Source organism: Pelmatolapia mariae, linkage group LG22 (genome assembly GCF_036321145.2).
Source record: "Pelmatolapia mariae isolate MD_Pm_ZW linkage group LG22, Pm_UMD_F_2, whole genome shotgun sequence".
In the NCBI taxonomy this organism is placed as follows: domain Eukaryota; kingdom Metazoa; phylum Chordata; class Actinopteri; order Cichliformes; family Cichlidae; genus Pelmatolapia; species Pelmatolapia mariae.
Window position 1 is genome coordinate 5,452,849 of NC_086245.2, and position 19,266 is coordinate 5,472,114.

At 39.0% G+C, this 19,266-nt stretch overlaps 1 protein-coding gene across 1 annotated transcript; it reads right to left on the reverse strand.

The window, feature by feature from the left end:
* Window positions 1–567: 567 nt before the first annotated feature.
* LOC135932632 (major histocompatibility complex class I-related gene protein-like) lies at window positions 568–12,292 on the reverse strand. The gene is made up of 7 exons (XM_065470132.1): window positions 12,279–12,292; window positions 11,951–12,234; window positions 11,352–11,630; window positions 10,969–11,271; window positions 9,484–9,591; window positions 8,823–8,922; window positions 568–772 (listed from the first exon to the last, which is right to left on the reverse strand). The coding sequence occupies exons 1-7, from the start codon at window positions 12,290–12,292 to the stop codon at window positions 568–570; spliced, it is 1,293 nt and encodes a 430-aa protein (XP_065326204.1).
* Between the last annotated feature and the right edge of the window lie 6,974 nt (window positions 12,293–19,266).

The following is a 19,266-nucleotide window of genomic DNA, read 5'->3' on the forward strand; positions in this document are numbered from 1 at the left end:
CATGGGTGATACTCAACCTGGACTGAAATTACTCTTTTTAAATTAAGGTACTTTAGATGGCCTTCTTAATTATTGAAAGCTGAGAGTCAAATATGCATTTTTGTTGAAACGGTTGCCATCGGTCTAAAATGAAATGGTAAATGGTAAATGGCCTGTATTTATATAGCGCTTTACTAGTCCCTAAGGACCCCAAGGCGCTTTACATATCCAGTCATCCACCTATTCACACACACATTCACACACTGGTGAAAACAGCCAGTGAACAGCCAGTGTACACATGTGTGAAACATTTTAATGCCAATGTGAATTTAAAGAATGCAATCACATGCATAACATTTTTTGTCTTTAAATTTGTAATTTAAAAGTCACATTGAGCTAGTCAAGCTCAGAAGGCTCTCGATGGTGGAGCGGTAGAAGTGAGCAGTCTGTGGTGTAACTGAGCTTGACGCAGCTTCCTGAGAAAGTACAGCCTTTGTTGTGCTTTCCCTACCTGGTGGGAAATGTTTGTGGACAAGTTAAGGTCGGTCAAGATTTGGACTCTGAGGAACTTGAAGCTCTCTACCCTTTCTACTTCCTTTCCATTGATGTAGAGGGTGGAGTGCTCTTGAAGTCGATTACCATCTCCTTGGTCTTGGCTGTGTTCAGATGCAGGTTGCTGTTGTTGTCACGCCATCGCTTCAGATGGTGAACCTCCTTTCTGTAGGCTGAATCATTGTAGTTGTCAATCAGTCCTATAATGGTGGTGTTGTCAGCAAATTTTATAATGTTGTTACTGGTGTGAATTGGAGAGCAGTCATGGGTGAAAAGTGAGTATAGGAGGGGACTGAGGATATACCTGTGTGGGATGCCTACATTCAGAATGAGGGTGGAGGAGGTGTGCTCTCCCCAAAACTGAAGAAGCTTCTCGGACTCTCATCCGAGAAGCTTCTTCAGTTCAGTTCAGCTCAGAGGGGAAACGTCTTCAAGCAGCTTAAAGCAGTCCAGACGCTTTTCTTTCCAAGCTCCTTAGACTATGATGACCTGGATGACTGAGAACCTTCACAGACAAAGTCTCCCATCCTGACATTCTGGGGTCTATCGGACAGGAAGTAGTTTGTTTCTTCTCTACCTGAGCAGTCAAAGCGTTTTATACAACATGCTTCATTCACCCATCTCACCCATTCATACAAGCACTTTTTGTCCATGGCTATGATTTCTATGTAACATTCATACACATTTACACTCCTCTGTTTTTTTTTTTTTTCACAACTCCACTGAGGTGCTATTGAAGGCTCCTAGGGTTGACCTTAACAGCTTCCAACCATTCCAGGATCCATGTGTGGGGCATAGGTCAGTCTAGTCTACAGTCTCGAGTGACTGCTCTGCCTAGCAGGAGCTGGTGTTTTACTCCTACTCATGTATTGAACTTTATAATTATTCATCTTTGCCTCTGTGATGCTACACAGGAGCTTTCAGGAACAAAAGTGCCTAATCTGTGGTTGTAACTATTTATCTGAAGTGTTAATGGAACATGTGCCCCATACATAAACAAATCGAAGCTTTTTTAAAGTGCTATCAGCCTTAACATGAGTCAGTTTGAGTTAATGAGTTAACGCTGACAGCACAGTCAAAATTGGCAAATTCCCGTTAACGAGTTAACGCAGATTCGTGTGAGGGGTTACTCTGCGTTAAACCATCAATGTGGCTTAAGCACGTTAACGCCGTCATCACGACTAACTTGATTAACAATTAAGTCATCTGGAGTGCAGACTAGGGGTGGGTTTTTATAATCGATTTATCGATTAAAATCGATTCTGGCTTGGAAAACGTAAAATCGATTCATTAAAATCCAGAATCGATTTTTTTAATATAAATTTATTTTACCCGAAATGCCAGAATCTCTGGTGAAATCTCACAAAATTTCAACAACCACCAAACAGCTAAGACAGAAAATGAGAGCAGGAACACGGATTCTGCACAAAGACATAAACACACAGCGCGGACCCGCGGATCAGAATCAGTGAGATGTCGCCTTTCTCACCTAACGGCTCGGACACGGTCGGGCTGAAAGCCGACAGCTGGCTGAGTCTGATCTGTCGGCGCCTCCGCGCTTTGTGTTCACGCCGTTTTTGCGCTGATTCTAAAGCTGTTAGTTTTATCTCTCTCTAAACAATATTGACCGAACCAGCAGCAAAAGAAGATCCAAACTATGCTTCACATAAACATCGTCACTCTGACTTTTACTGTTTTGCTTCCACCTCTCTCTCTCTCTCTCCCAGTTTCCCGTCTAAAAAGCGTTTTCTGCATTATTCGCTTGCTTGTTATGCACAAGTCTACCGTTGTTTACAGCGCTGTCGGCCGCTGTTCTTTTTTCTTTCTTTTACATTCTTCCAAAAAGAAAACCTATTTTCTGCCGTTCAGTACTGAACAAATTTAAACTTTTTAAAATTATGCAAAATGCAAAACGCTCAGCCGTGTCTCTAATTAAACCGCTGTAATGTCCATATGTTGATTAATCAGTTTCTTTCGTTTTTGATGTACTGCAGAATATTTTTTATAAAATCCCAAGCCAGGAAAATCACCTTCATGTTTTTCTGTGTTTTATCTTTAGCTACTTTGACACTTTGCTGTGACGCTCACACCTTTCATAAAGTCTTGCGTGTGTCAGCTTCCTTTTTGTTGATACAACAATATGTAAATGTACTGATCTGAATTATAATATTTCTGACTGTCAAAAGTTCCCAGATTCAAATCAAATTGAATCGAATCGAATCGAATTAAATCGAATCGTGGATCAAATCGATTCGGGACCTTGTGAATCGGAATTGAATCGATTCTAGAAATCAGTGACGATACCCAGCCCTAGTGCAGACTGATTAAAAATCCCTGGAATGTCTCTGTCAGTGCATTTTGGGCAGTTTGTCAGAAGTTTCTCCATTTTGTGCTCCAGACGGGTTTAGTGCGTTAAAAATTTTATTCGCATTAATCGTGATGACCACGTTAACACTGTGTTAACCAGTTAATGCTGACAGCACTTTTTTATTTCAGTTATTGCTAATGACTCTCTCATATTTTTCTAGAATTAATTGTGGAAGTGCAAACAGTGTGCTGATAGTGTGTTGACAAATTACCAATTACTAAAACATTACAGATTAAAGCATGACCATTAAGGTCAAAGGCACTCATATCCATGCACAATGCCCTGTTCATTTAAAACATGGAAACACATTTGAGTCAATGTCATATTGATTCTTGAAGTAGATCAGATGAACCAGTTAGCTTCACATGCTCCCTGTGTCCTGGAAGCTAAGTTTAATTTTCAATATTTATATTTGAGGGTGTCTGGGTTAAATGCATTGATAGATTTATAGGCAAAAATACTATTTTGAAATGTTATGTTTTATCTTAACTTTCATTGTTATCACAATAAATACCAGAAAATATTGTGATAGGGTTTTAAGTTCATATTGCCCAGTTCTAATCTTCTTTTAATTTTTAACGTTTTTACAGTTAGAATTATAAATTAAATTGTCAAACAGTCTAGAATTAATTATAGCAAAATTCAAAAGCTTCTATTTTTGCTTTCATATATTTTTTGATCTGACCCAGGGGAGTTGGTGCTTGTGCTTTACCAATGATGGACCTCGCTGCACGTCACTGATGTGGGATATCAAACAATGCTTCCTCATTCATCTAGATTATCTGTGAAAATCTTTTACTTTATTGTGTAAAGAGTTTGAATAGAACCAAAAGTGGAAACTGATATTGAGTTCTTATCTCCACCAGAATACCAGTGTTGATGTTTGACAGGAATGCAGTCTAAAAGCTGTCTGTGTTGACTTAAATTTAAACCCAGATGAGCTGTTCAAGGAATTCTTGGAAGTAATTTTTTCTTCATTTTAAGGATGTGGATCTGCCTGCACCATGTCCCTTCCAAGTTGTAAATGCACTTTAGAACAACACACAGCAACACCACATATGAGTGGGCGGAGGGAGGTCTTCACACCACTGTTCTCTGTTCACCATTGGGGGTGGGGGGCCAAAAGGAGGAGTTGGCCATCTGGTTGGGGTCTGGAATGCTGGGCCTCCCTGCTGATGCAGGACCAGGGGCAGTCTGCTTGTCTCCATCCCAGGGCAAAGGGAAACATCTCTTGGGTATGGGGGTGGATTGCTCCTCTGGGGGTGAGGGCACCTGGACCTGGGTGTATAGAGTATGTTTGGGGACTGTGAATGGGTGTACAGTGTTCATTTCTGTTTGTCTCCAAGTTGGGCGAGTGCTGAGTATTTGTATATGTGTGCATGAAGGCAGGAATGCATGTTTGTGTCTGTGTGTGCCTGTTTGTTTATGTCTTTGTCAGGTTGGGTCTCAGACTCCACCTCTCTGGGAACATCTCAGGCCCTCCTGTGTGAAGCTCCTGCTGTGGTCTGGGAGAGAGTACTGTAATTTTTTGTTTGTAAAATACAGTATATAATGAGCAATTTTGTGCAAGTTACTTTGAAGTAGTAATTAATAAAAGTTACTAGTTACTAGTAACTGACTTTTCCGGACAACAAAATTATATGCAGCTATTTATCTAAAATGCAGCCAAGGTGGGATTTTTTAAAATAAACATTTCAAACCATTTACAGACCAATCAGGTGTTCTGCATAAAATAAGATGCCACACAAATTATTTGTGCCACTCCAAAAGATAATTTCAGTCCACTATGAGATAAGGGGGAACATTACAAGCCTGATGCCTGCAGGCCTGAACGGTGTGACAGCTGTGACATTCAGCAGTAGCCTCAGTGTTCTGACATATTAAAAAAAAAAACTATCGACTACACTATACAACACACTAACTACACACTCCAAACACGCTAAACGTCACAACTCTCTCACATCTCAAAACTCTCTCTCTCTCTCTCTCTCTTGCCATGTCACTTCGAAACATTCCCTATTTTTAGCCTATTTTTCCTCAGCAAATCAGTAGCATTTGACCTAAATATATGGGTCGTGTGATTTGAACATGCAGGTTAAATGCTTAACACAGTGACCCCATTATATAAAATACTTCATTGTAAGTGTGCCTAGTATATATGAGCATATATGATTACACACAATTTATGTGAGTAATTATGATTGCATGTCTATTATATAAAGGTATACATGTCATAAAAAAATCCACAACACAGGGCCAAGTTTATTTTAACCCTATGTTTTATACTTGCCACCATAGGCCATAACACGATCAAACGTTACTTCTTGATCCTAATTACTACATTTCAAAGATATCCTCATTCAACAAGTGGCACAGACTTTAATAATGTAATTGTAGATGATATTTGACCTAAATATTTGGGTCTTGTTTGTCATAAAAAAAATCGCCAACAGTATCCTAACACAAGCTTCCTAATTTAAACATTGTATCAGATGAAGTTAACAGTAAATCTTCAAATTTTAATCTAAATTCTCCATATTACACCATATAGAGGTTTTAATTCACCTTCTTAAAGCTTACTCTAAATTTTCACCATTAAAAAACAGCAAATGCCAGTGGATGGGCACAACTACAAGGTTCACTTTTCTTTATGTTGGAGTTTGTTGAACAGGTGCTTTGATGAAGGACTCCTGCTAGCTTATGCCATGTGACCTTTTTAATGGAGATCACAGGGACAAACACTACTTAAAATTGTATGTGATTAAAATTATGCATGATTGAGTAGCGAAACTAATTACTGGTTATTGTTACTTAGGAGGATAAGGAGGATGAATAAGGAGGATAAATCTTAAGTCCTTGGATAGTTCCTGTTGCCTTCCTTGAAGAGGTCTTTCCACTTTACTGCTTACTGGATATTTTCTTTTTTTGAACCTTTCTCTGTAAACCCTGAAGTATGTGTCACATCCTCCCTTATTCAATCCCAAACAAAAGTTTAAGACCACTTGAAAAATCTTAACGAGGTTCCAAGTAGAGCTTCAACATGCAACAAGAAGAAATGGGAGTGAGACAGTCCCATTTTTTTTTATTTAAAACAACACCTAAACTGAAATAGGCTGTTTTACACCTGATTAAAAGTTTAGGACCACGCCTCAAAAAACAGAAATCAGAGATTCAAACATGAACTCAGTATTGAGTAGCTCCACCGTTATTGTTGATCACTTCAGGAATGAAACAGTCTTTGAGGGAGAGGCGGTGAGTATCTGGGTGAGTTAGATGGTACGAGCTGGCTGACCTGAGTTCCGCAGGATTTGAATAGTGTGTGATGGCTGGAGGTAGTGATAGCCCACTTGAAGCTGACGCTCCAGCACATGTGTCAAAAAACAACACACTGCTTCAGAAGCACCGTGTCGAGGCTTAATTTGTTTGGCCAGAGTTACGTGATAAGTGACGTCCGAAGTTTCAATTAGAGCATAACTGCTTCAGTACCTGATTCGATGGTTTATAAGGAAGTGAATCATTCGTGGGATTTGTGGAGTGTTTTGAGGGTGAGAGATAGTGAATCATGGATCATTCTATTGAGAGATATGGAGCCAGCGAGGAAGAGAGGAAGTTCTCTCATGTGGGAGTATTTTGAGTTTATTTTGGTCAACTGATTGGGTTTGCCAGCTGTGTGTTCTTGTTGTTTGCTTTTGTTTTGTATGTGAAAAACTTAAAATGTCTTAACAAAAATCTGCTTTTCATAATATAACTATCACTAAATAATTTTAGAAAGACTTCAATTTTGACTCTTTAAATGAAGACTGTATACCTGCATCTTTACCAACTTGCATTGTAGTTTCTGTGTGCTCCAGCCTCTTCTGTTCTATGTGAGAGGATTTTCTCTAAGGAGGGAGAAATTATTTTCAAGAAAACAAACAGTCTCAGCCGTTGCACAGTGGAACAAATTCTCTTCTTAAATAAAAACCAAACAGGATGCCCTTAAATGTATCATGTTTTTACTTTACAAGTTCAGAAGCATTTTTCCTTTCCAGTTCACAATCAAGTCTACTCCTAGGTTTAAAAATATGTATAAGAAAATTGGCCTAATATGATATTATTTATAAACATGGACCAGGGTTTTTATGATGTATTTATTATTTATAATTTATTTATTATTTATTTATGACTGTATTGTGTTTTTACCTTGTAAAGCACTTTGTGACACATCTGTGAAAGGTGCCATATAAATAAACTTTACTTACTTACTTACATACATACCTTTCCAGCTGTCCAGTGATTAATTACATAAGTACCTGGAGACAGGACGTCACAGCAGAAGCATACTCCATAATGTGTTGTACATTTTTATATGTATATTATATGCATTTTTCATCTATTGTATGTACCACCATCAAGAAGTCATAAGCAAAGAAAGACCACGCCATGGCACAAACGTTTTTTTTTTTAAACAAGGGTCAGTGTTTCAGAAAGCTTCATTTGGCCATCACTAGCTGGAGGGCAGGCAGGTGAGGCTCAGAGAGAGTTTCAGAGTGAGGTAACAGTCCAAGAGCAGCTGTAGCCAAAGGCAAGTGTTGAGAGTCCAGTAGAGCTGGCACAGGAAAACAAGGTAAGTAACACACTAGGAAACAGTAACATGGATCATGGGAGCTAGTTAACAACTTGGAGTAGTTGACAAAGGGATGGTGAAGGAGAGTCAACAGGGAGCTTAAATCTCTCAGCCTGATTGCTTTGAATCAGATCCAGGTGCATGGAGCTGCTGGGGAGGTGGCAGCCCTGCCAAGAGGTGGAGACCAGAGAAGCTCAGGAACCTGACGGAAATTTCCAGACACACACCCAGATCATGACACTGTGAGTCTCTCTCTCTTTCAAGGACACACACACACAGAGCAGCTCAGAGTGAACTTTTCTTTAAAAAAATTAAACTTTATTAATACAAAAGTCCTAATAGCATAGCAACCTTTTTATAGCACAAAGAAATGATGTAAAGTGTTGGAGAATACATAAAACATAATACTGAGTGTTAATGGAAAAACACAATGTTCTAGATTTACATACATCATACTTTACTACATATAATGTAAGAACCGAAATAATACAAATAGAAATAAATAAACAGATAAAAGAAACACATCAACAAGAGGAGCCCATAGAGAATTTGTAGAGCTGATCTTGGAAAAACAACATGTGTTTGGCACAATAATGCATTCAGATCATAATCCTGAAAACAAAAGCTGCCATACAGGACAGGATAATAATAATTTTTAAAATAGTTTTAGGGTAAAACTGGGACAAAATAATAGAATCTTTTGGGTTTGGTGATTTATTTTTTCTAAATTTAGCCAAAATCACTGGAAGTAAAATTAACTTATGGAACTCCAAATGGTAAATGGCCTGTATTTGTATAGCGCTTTACTAGTTCCTAAGGACCCCAAAGCGCTTTACACATTCAGTCATCCACCCATTCACACACACATTCACACACTCCACATACAAACAAACAAACTCCACATACACATTTGTACCACCCTTAAGACATACTTCTCTCCATAGGTAATCAGCCACATAGGGGTCTTCTACACATCCTAAGCAGGTAAAATAGTACGAGTGGTTCAGCACATACATTTCAGCTGTTAAACAGTTCTTCTGGTTTACATGTGATAGACATAAAGAAGAAAGAATGTTTTCAAAATGGAATGAGGAAGTGTTTCTGCATCCAATTATTCATTCATTACATGAAAAGACTATTCATGCAATGAATGAATTATTCTATTATCAATCTTTGAGCTTTATTTGAGGCACATTTATTACAGTTCATGCCATTAACATAAACAGCAAATAAACAGCACAAACCTTCTGTAAGATGTTATCATGTTACCTTTTGGGAAATTAATAACTACTGTATATAACATGTAAAACTTTAAACTGTGGAAGAACTGAAACAGCCAGAGTAAAGTCATACTGCTTGAAGGACGGCCACCTTTGTGGATTTAGTCTCTCAGACTGTTCAGAGGCATTGTCAGGAGCTGTAAGAACAAAAAGATAAAGCTGATATTTTCTATAATGTATAGTGAAGGTTGATTTCTGTTAGTAAACACACTCCAACTCTCTAGATAAACATAAAACAAAGTGTCCAGCAAGCTAGAAGATAAATAGGGAAGTCACATTATCAAGAAGCTATAACTAAAAAAGAATCACATGCTTAGAGATTTTGGTGGAACATGAGGGAAAGTACCACCAAGAAAAGAAATGCTACTGCAACAATCACGAGTTGTTGATTTTTTTTAAACTTACAAACCCAGAAATCATTGCCAGACACGTGACTAAAGGTCACATGACACCATAAATGTAGTTCACAGCTAGAGAGTTCAAAAGTTTGTGTTATGAAAACAGCTACAAAGATTATCAGCGCTGCACTTATGTATTACACAGATGCTTCTCACATCATCAGTTTACTGTCATATAATAATCTCTCTGTGGCTCTTATTTCACACTGTGGGTGTTTGGAATTCATGTTAAATGTGTCAGTATTGATTAAAACACAAATTCAAAAATTAAAATCAACATTTCTCCAACAGATCTCTCACCTTTCTTTCTTTTGTAAGTGACAAACACCACAGCTGCCCCAGCTGCAACAGCTGCAATGAGGACGATAGCTAGAACTACCACTGAAACTCTGAAGTCAGCGGGCGTCTCTGTTGAACAAAACATGGAAACACTTTATTATACAGAGCACAGATGAATGAGAGTGCTAAAGAACAAATGAGGAATGACTCAGTAAGGACCTGATAGTTGATGAATCTGACATATTTGATTGAAATAAGATATGGACAAAAAAACATTAATACTCAGTTAATACTCCAATGTTAGATATTCGTCTTGAGCACACTGAAGATAAAAATACTACATATAGTATTTTATTACTTTTAGCTTACTTCATTTATCTACCATTTGTGTTCCATTTTAAGTCATCTTACTGATTTATTAGTAATTATTTCTTTATGAATTGCTAAGAGAATTTATATGTCAGGGGCTGGGTCTGTCACCCAGCATTTTGAGTTCATTTTGTATTTCTGGATTTCTCATATTCTATTGAATATATGCTTAGTTCTTGCGTAGCCATTATTAGTTAGGATTTAGTTGAGTTTCATTCTACTTTTGTTTCTTCTATAATTTCTGAGTCATTAGTGTTTCAGTGATGTTTTATTTTGAAAGTCTGGTGTTTCCATGTTCAATGTGCTTAGTTTTACTCTTCCCCTGTGGTGTCATTATATTCATTAGTGTCAGCTGTTTCCTCATATGTTTCCACTTCCTCCTGTGTATATTTAGTCTGTGTGTTTCATTCATTCTTTGTCAGGTTGTCTGTGTTACCTCCCACCACGTCTCATCAGGCTTCCAGGATTTTTATGACGTTGTTCAGGGCATGTTTGTGTTTCTAATTCATGTTTCTTGGTCTCATAGTTTCGCTCATGCTCCTCTTCAAAATCATGCTCATAGTTGTTCCTAGTTTTTCCAGTTTAGTTTTTAGTTTGGTTTTCGCCACTGTTCTTGTTGCTTTGTTTTTGTATTCATGTAAAGAGCTGTAATAAAGGCTCGCCTTTTGTTTGAAACACAGTTCCGTCTCCTTCCATGTCTGCACTTGGGCCACTATTCTCTCAACACACAGTCAGCTCCTGCTGGCTGTGACAGTTTGATTGATTAGTGAATATAAATATGGCAATGGTCAGCTTATCCAGCATCATCTCAAGTAACGTAATACTTTAATGTAAAACGATTACATCGTAATAAAGAAATCGTAACAATCACTTGATCATATTTGGAATTCTGTATGTAAAAAACGGCATTAAACATTGCTTTAAGAAACCTCCAGCAGAGAACATTAGACAAGACATGTTGAAGACGGAACTGCCAGCCAGGCAGAGAAGAGGAAGAACACAGAGAAGATTCACGAGTGTATGAAGAAGGACATGCAGAGGTTTGGTATGAGAGAGTAGTTACAGAGTACTCACTTTTTTTAAATAAATAACTAATCTGTAAAAATGATTTATAACCACTGCAGGATCCAGTCTTACCCCAGTTGGTCCTGATCACTGCTTTGTCCAGTTTGGTGACGATGTGCTCGTTCACACCAGAGAGATGGAACACACAGTCGTACCTCTGCCAGTCTTCAGGTGTGACTAATGAAAGTTTCAGATCAACACTCATCTGGAAGGTCCCATCATTGTTGGGGAGGATTTCTCCAGGATTCACACCTTCAGGAATCTCCTCTCCATCTTTCCTCCAGAAAATCACAGCTCTGTCAGGATAGAAACCAGTAGCATGGCAGCTGACTGGAGAGGAGGAAGACTTCTGGAGGAGAGACACTGAGGGAAGAACTGGAAAAAGAAAAGTGTTACCTTCTCTTTGAATTGCCATATAAATTTCATTTTTTCTACATCAGATTCTGTCATTCTACCTGCTGTCTGCAAAAAATTCTTCCCATACTGCACATACTTCTTCAAAAACTCAGGGCATTCATGGACATAAAAGTTTTTGTTGTATTCTAATCTGTCTTCTTCAGCATCCCATCTCAGTTTGGTGACGACAGCCTGTGGTTTTAGAGCAATCCATGTCAGTCTCTGCAGGTCCAGTGCAAGAAAATCTTCTCCATCATAACCATATTGATTGAACCCATTAACCTCTCCTGTCTCATCATCCCATTCACAGCCATCCAACTTTTGCAAAATATGAACACCTGAAAAAAATACACAATGACAGTAACTACAAAAAAACAGTGAGATGTCAGCATTACATGCAAAAAAAAAAAAATAGAGGGTCATACAGTTACTGGCACAAAAAAACAGTCACAGTAATTTTTTTCCCTGCTTTTTTCACTGTTCTTGTTTTATTTTCTTTTTTTCTCTCCACTTGTGCGTAAAGTAGCACATCACATGATCATACTTTACATTTTATATCTACCATATCTAACCTAATTTTAAAAACTTTTAGTTTTCTATTTTAAACCAAACCGCAAAAATAATAAAAACTGCATCAACAAATGAAACAAATTCATACCTTCAGTTTGGTTGAAACGTTTCCTCAAATTCTCAATGTAATGTTTGAATAAGTGTTGGACATCCAAAGATCGAGCAGTGTACCACTCCAGGTGCTGAGGATCATCCTTCACGAGTTTTTTCATCCATTCTGTTTTGGGTTCTGGTCTTCCTGTGTTGCTATCATAGTAACCTCCCTGGACTTCATCAACAAGTCCAACCACCACAAACTCAGGGATGCTCTGGACTCCAGATGTTTGAGTGAAGAAAAACTTCAAAGAGTGTTTCACTGTAACAGCGATGAGACTTTGAATTAGATGGCATTGCTGTTATATAGACTACTTTCTTACAAGACTGTCAGCATTTTATTCAAGGATTTATATGTTTTGTCATTAACCCTTTAAGTAACTTCCATGTTAAAAAATTATTTCCAGAATGAAAGTTTTATTGATATCACAGACAGTACGCTAACATTCAGTGTAACCTTCAATGTACTTCAATGTAACCTGAATGCACTTGTTAGGCTTTCAATCAAGAGAAAGTTTATATTTAAGAATTGTTTTTGCTAACTAGTTAGACATAAACATTCTCAACAAAAAGACATGTTTGAAATGTTGCTTTCTCAGCAACATTTCAAACTGCTTAGTTACTGTATTGTTGGTGGAGACTGAGGCAACCCTCCCTGGGTTTATGATGCTGGAATTAAGGACAGCAAAGTGATTATTCTAACTGTTCACCATGCAATAAACGAGAGAGGATTTTATGTAAATAAGCGTAAATAGCTTAAAGTGTTTCAGTCTTTTAAAAAATTAAATATTGTGCCATTAGAGAGTACCTTATGATTCAACTCAAACAGGCTGGCGAAGGCAAGTGTTTATCCTCATTTGAACTTATTTAAGTGAAAGTTAATTAAGTTATTTATTAAGTAACCAGGTTGGTATGATTTGCTCACAACCAGTAACCTTCAAACTTCAGGGTACATTCCCTATAAGGTTACTTTTTTAGAAGGTTACTAGAACGTACTGACCTTAAGAGAACCTTCTGGGAATATTACCTGGAGGGCTCCTAAACATTTCATTCTGGAAGGCTAGACAATTTAGTTATTTGTGGTGTGAGTTAATATCATATTTAGCATGTTAACATTAATAAAAATGAATTTCAAATAATGATCTTTCAGCGTGATGATGCTGTCCGTACATAGAAAGTCTGTATATATAACTCTAACTTCAACAGATGTCTTTACAGTATTCATGATGTCCCAGCCATAATACTACTATTATATTAGAATAATCTGTGCTATATGATCTGCTTCTGCTCACTCTGTACCATCAAGAGGATTACCAACTGCAAGGCGTGGGACCAGTCAGCTGAAACTCTCACTGAAACAGTCAAATTTGAATTATAGACATAATAGAAAACTTTAGACAACAAAAGTAGCGTCAGAATAATTTTTAACTTTTACATTTATTTTACAGTCTGTGGAAAAATAGGAAATAATAGACATTCATCATGGCAGAGATTTTGTCTCAGTTCCTTTAACTATCCCAGTAGCCCACAATAGTACAGCGGTTAGATTGGCAGTAGGACTGAGCTCAGCTCACTCACTTTGACCTTTCATTCCAGAGTTAAGAAAAAGCGCTTTTCTTTCAGACAGTGAGAGAAAAAATTAAATAAAATAGAAGTAATGTTTCTAACTTATTGAGTGGGCAGCCTTCAACTCTCCTGTCTTTATATGTTTAAAACACACACACACACACACAAAGACACACAAAACAGACTCTAGAAGCAGAGGTGATCAGCTACATCAGCAAGTGAATCGATGATGTCACTGACTGAAAGACAATCATAACATACTCCAACCAGAAACCGTGGATGACCACAGAAGTGCGCGAGCAGCTAATAATAATTCGAAACTCCACCTTCAGAGCAGGTGACAAGGCGGCGCATGGAACAGTGAGGGCCAAACTGTCTCATGCCATGAAAGCAGCGAAGCCCAGGCATGGCAAAAGAATCGACAGCCACTTCCAGGACAGTGGTGACACGGCACATGTGGCAGGGCATCCATCCTATCACCAACTACAGGAAGACAACACCTGCCTGCTATGGTAACGCCTCCCTACCAGATGCGCTGAACAACTTCTATGCACTATTGACGCTCAGAATGATGCGCTGGTGAGGAAGTACACCCCTGTCACAATGACCAGGTTCTGTGTTTGACCTCTGCTGATGTGAGGAAAACTCTTTGCAGAGTTAACCCATGGAAAGCTGCTGGTCCAGACAACGTTCCTGGTAGAGTGCTCAGGGAATGTGCAGACCAGCTGACAGATGTCTTCACCGACATATTCAACCTCTCCCTGAGCACTGCTGTTGTCCCAACATGCCTCAAGACCACCACCATTATTACCGTGCCAAAGAAGTCCCGAGTGTCCTGCCTCAGTGACTACTGTCCTGTTGCACTCACACCCATCATGATGAAGTGCTCCGAGAGGCTCATTATGAGGCACATTAAGACCCTGCTGCCACCCACACTGGACCCACTGCAGTTGGATTATCGCCCCAACCGGTCAACAGACGACGCCATCGCCATCACCTTACATCTTGCCCTTATCCACCTGGACAATAAGGACACATATGTACAAATGCTGTTCATAGACTTCAGTTCGGCATTCAACACAATCATTCCTCAGCAACTGATTGGAAAACTGAGCCTGCTGGGCTTGAACACCTCCCCCTGCATCCTGGACTTTCTGACGGAGAGGCCTCAGATAGTCCGGATTGGCAACAGCATCTCCAACACCATCACACTGACCACTGGATCCCCCCAGGACTATGTGCTCAGCCCACTGCTGTTCACTCTGCTCTACAGTTCGAACCATATCATCAAGTTCACCGATGACATGACTGTGGTGGGTCTCATCAGCAAGAACGACGAGTCAGCATACAGAGAGGAGGTGCAACAGCTAACAGACTGGTGTAGAGTCAACAACATGTCTATGGACGTGGACAAAAACAAAAGAGATGATTGTTGACTTCAGGAGAGCACAGAGAGATCACTGCCCAGTTAACATCAAGGGATCCTCTGTGGAGGTCGTCAAGAGCACCAAATTCCTTAGTGTCCACCTGGCGGAGAACCTCTTCTGGTACCTCAACACCAACTCCATAACCAAGAAGATCCAGCAGCATCTCTACTTCCTGCAGAAGCTGAGGAAAGCCCATCTGCCATCATCCATTCTTACCACGTACAGAGGGATTATTGAGAGCATCCTGAGCAGCTGCATCACTGTCTAGTATGGTAACTGCACTGTATTGGAGCGCAATACCCTACAACGGATAGTGAGAGCAGCTGAGAAGATCATTGGATCAATACTCAACATTTTGCACATTTCCATTGCAGTGTTGCGTCTGTATCGCCCTGTTCTGTCTAGTGTTGCACTGTCTTGTCTTGTTTATTTTTGCAATTTTTTGCACATTGCACTTTTACGTAGTCCTGTGTTTGTCCATTATATGTCATGTGTAGCACCAGCGTCTCAGAGGAACGTTGTCTCATTTCACTCTGTACTGTACCACTGTACATGGTTGAAATGACAATAAAAGTCACTTGACTTGCCGTCAGAGCAAGATACATACACACACACATTTCAGTCACTCACAAAGAGACACACTTAAGCAGAAAACATTAAAAATTAAAAAGTGTGTATTTAAAGTCTGCTGATCAGACCAGTAGCCTATCTCGGTAGGGAGAGTTCCCAGGTAGGTCTCTTCCTGTAATAGGAAGCTGCTGAAAATAGCTTGTATAATATTCAGAAGCTGTGACAGAAAGTTGTTTTTTTTGTTTTGTCTTGTTTTAATCAAGGTATGAATGTGCAATAGTGATCTTAAGCATATTTGCACAATTAAAATTGCCATTGTAGCAAGGACCACCACTATCTTCACACCAGGGAGCAGAGCCACACTTCATGTTTTAAGGCCAATTTACACAATGTTGCTCTACTGTTAAAAATAAACTGCCATTGGTTTAACCCTGTCTATGAAAATGGATTTAAGAAATAAGTGTTTAAGGTTGAAGTTTTTAGAGCACGTTTAGCGTCATCTTGCGTCAATACAGAACATGACATTATTGGGTTGGTTACTGCTAATAGACTCAATGGAAAACAAGGACTGCCCTTTACAAACAGAACAAATGACGTTTTTTCATCCTTTTTATGCTTTCCTATTAGTTTGCAGGTTGTTGCGTTTGAGTTCTTTATCTGCTTATTACAGAAACCTCTATTGCACTTAACGTTTGAAAGAACCTAGGAAACAGTGGAGAAAGTTCCTTGATTTTTGCTGGAATAGTCTCAATGTATCAGCCCGTTCTCAAGTGTTGGCAGTTATCTAGAAAATGACTAGGACTGCTATATACCCTGTCATAAGGTATAAGACATCATGGAATCATGACAAGAATCCTTTTATTATTTTTTAAAAAAATAATTACTTAACCCTCTACTGCATAGCGTTGCCCTGAGGCAACAAACCACATTTTCATGCCTTACACTGGCCCTTCAAAAAAAAACAATTTTTTTTTTTCAAATAATGCTACCAGGCACATCTCTTTCCAATAAAATGATGAGTTGAAGGTGGTGTGACTTATATTTGGGGGGGGCAGGACCCCTGTCTGCAAGCTGAAGTACGTGAGAGACATCTCCATTCGGAGGCAAGAGAAAGATCACTATTTTACATGTTTATAGTGAAATAAATGTATATTAAAAAATACTTGTATGTGCATGAATATGTTAAGAAGCATATTTGATTGTTTTTTCTACTTTTTTAAATTTATTTATATAGTAAAACTGTTAATTTTCATTCGTTGCCTCAAGGCAACACTGCGCAATTAGACCAATTTTTTTCAGGCAATATAGTGCATTTGCATATGTGTGTAGAGATGTGTTTGTGTGCATTTATATGATCATAGTCAATGCTTTTTACTTTGTAATCTACTCATAATTACAGGACATGGATGTAAATACCTTTTATGCAAGGAAACCAAGGGAATGTGCACTTTCTGTCCTCAGAAAGTGAGGACAGTGAGCTTTCAGGGAGTGACAGTGAAGTAGAGGAGTATGAGGTTTGAGGGACACTTAGGAGCTCAGGGGTCAGGGGTCAGTTGGTAAAGTAACTGTGCCTGTGTGTACCAGGTCTGGCCAGGATCTGGTATCAAGTCGGCACTTTGAGTAATCTGGGAGAGTAGAAAAGCGCTATATAAAAATCAGTCCATTCACTGTCTGAACAGTTTCGGCATGTTACTTTTGCACTGTTTTGCATGTTCCGGCACATGTTGTTATTGCATGGCTTGATTAAGGTACATATTATGCTGACATCTGGGGCCAGAGCTGAAACTGTTCAGGCCAGCACAGGGCCAGCAGTGTGTCTACAACTGGCCCGTGGCTGCATACCACCTTCAGATGGCCCACATACCGCAATGAATAACGGCCCTTTGGTGGCCCAGATCAGGTTTGCCAGAGGTAATCCACACATGGGCCAGCACAGGACGACTAGGGTGTCTGAAACTGGCCTTGTGCTGGCCCATGTGTGGGCCACCTCTGGCAAACCAGGTCTGGGCCACCAAAGGGCCGTCATTCTTTGCGGTATGTGGGCCATGTGTAAGCACATTGTGTGGGCCTGATCCCTGCCATACCAATATTGCTGTGCGGGTGTCAGTGTGTGTGGTCGTGTATTACTTATTGTTGTGGGGACACAAATTTGTTTACACACTCACATTGTGAGGTCTCGCCTACTTTATGGGGACAAATTGCAAGGTAAATCATTCAATTTTAGGGTGAAGGCTTGAGTCAGGGTTAGGATAAGGTTCAGGCAGGGACTTGTGATGGGTAGAGTCAGGATAAGTCTCCAGGAAATTAATGTAAGTTAATGTAATGTCCACAAAAGTGATGGAAACACAACACGTGTGTGTGTGTGTGTGTGTGTGTGTGTGTGTGTGTGTGTGTGTGTGTGTGTGTGTGTGTGTGTGTGTGTGCGCGCGTGTGCATAGGGTTAGGGTCAAATGTTGGATGCATTTTGGTGTTTTATTGTTTTGTGAAATGTTTACATTGTTTATTTGTTGTTTATTTATTTGTTCATCCTTGTTGTACTAATACAACTTATTATAGAATAACTTGGCATTTTACTACCCTTGTTGCACAGTGTTGCCTTGAAGCAACAAACCAATATCTGTTTGGGGGGGGGCAGGGTGTCAAATTCTATGATTGATATATTATTAGGGACCCTAAAGCTCCCCCAAAATAGGGAGAAATATTTTTTTCCCCAAAAATTAAAAAGTCATGCAGTAGAGGGTTAAAACTTTCGCTTCTAAGATTTTAAACATGACGAATATACGGCAAGAAACAGTTTCTTACAAGAGACTGACAGTTTGACAAACATTAATATGAAAACCAATCAAACTAACACCAGTAATAGTCTCGAATATTAGCGACGATATAGTGTGGCAGTTTGTTTATAGCCATAAATTTACCAAAACATTACAATTAGAGAGAGAGAGAGAGAGAGAGAGAGAGAGAGAGAGCGACGGATCCGCTCAAATTTAAACCTTCTTTATCTGATTTCTCGTCGTCGTTCGTTTTTATTTTTTTGTAAAGTTGATTTATGGTCTGTGATTTATGAAAGCAAATGTAGAACATAGAACCGTCCACGGTCTGTCTCCTCTCAATAAATACTAACTTTCATTCAGTTGTAAAAGTGAAACTAAAGACACAAAATACAGAGCGAGTGCAAGTATCCAAAGAAAATATGAAGAATGTGGACGTGATCTTACCTGATGAGGAAAACGGACAGAAGAAAAGCAACAATAAGAACCTCCCCATCGTAACTTCATTTGAATTATACATATAGAACCAAAGCAGTGGGCTATTGTTCTAATTCGGCCCAGGGTTTCATTCAGGTGAAAGAGGTGGCGTTGATGTATCGTCCCGAATAGCATGTGAAACATCACATCCCGTCCTCGAGACAAAATTATGACGCGCGCCAGGGCAGTTAACTTGTGTGTTTCCCCTACAGTGCCTGATGCGCGGTCAAGAGCCCCCGTTTAAATTTTCTGCGCTGCAAGTCCATTTGGAAAACACTTGTGCTTTATTGAAAATGAAAGTTTTATATTAGAGTAAATTAAATAATTTTTTCCCTTTAATACTTTTGCACAGAGCTTCCTCTTTCTTTTTCTTTTCTTTTTTGTTTTACCTGATTTTGAATTGTCTAAAATAATAACACAAATACAACACCGATTCAAAAAAATTCTGTCTTAAACATAAATTAAAACAGAATGCAATGATTTTCAAATCTCATATAACC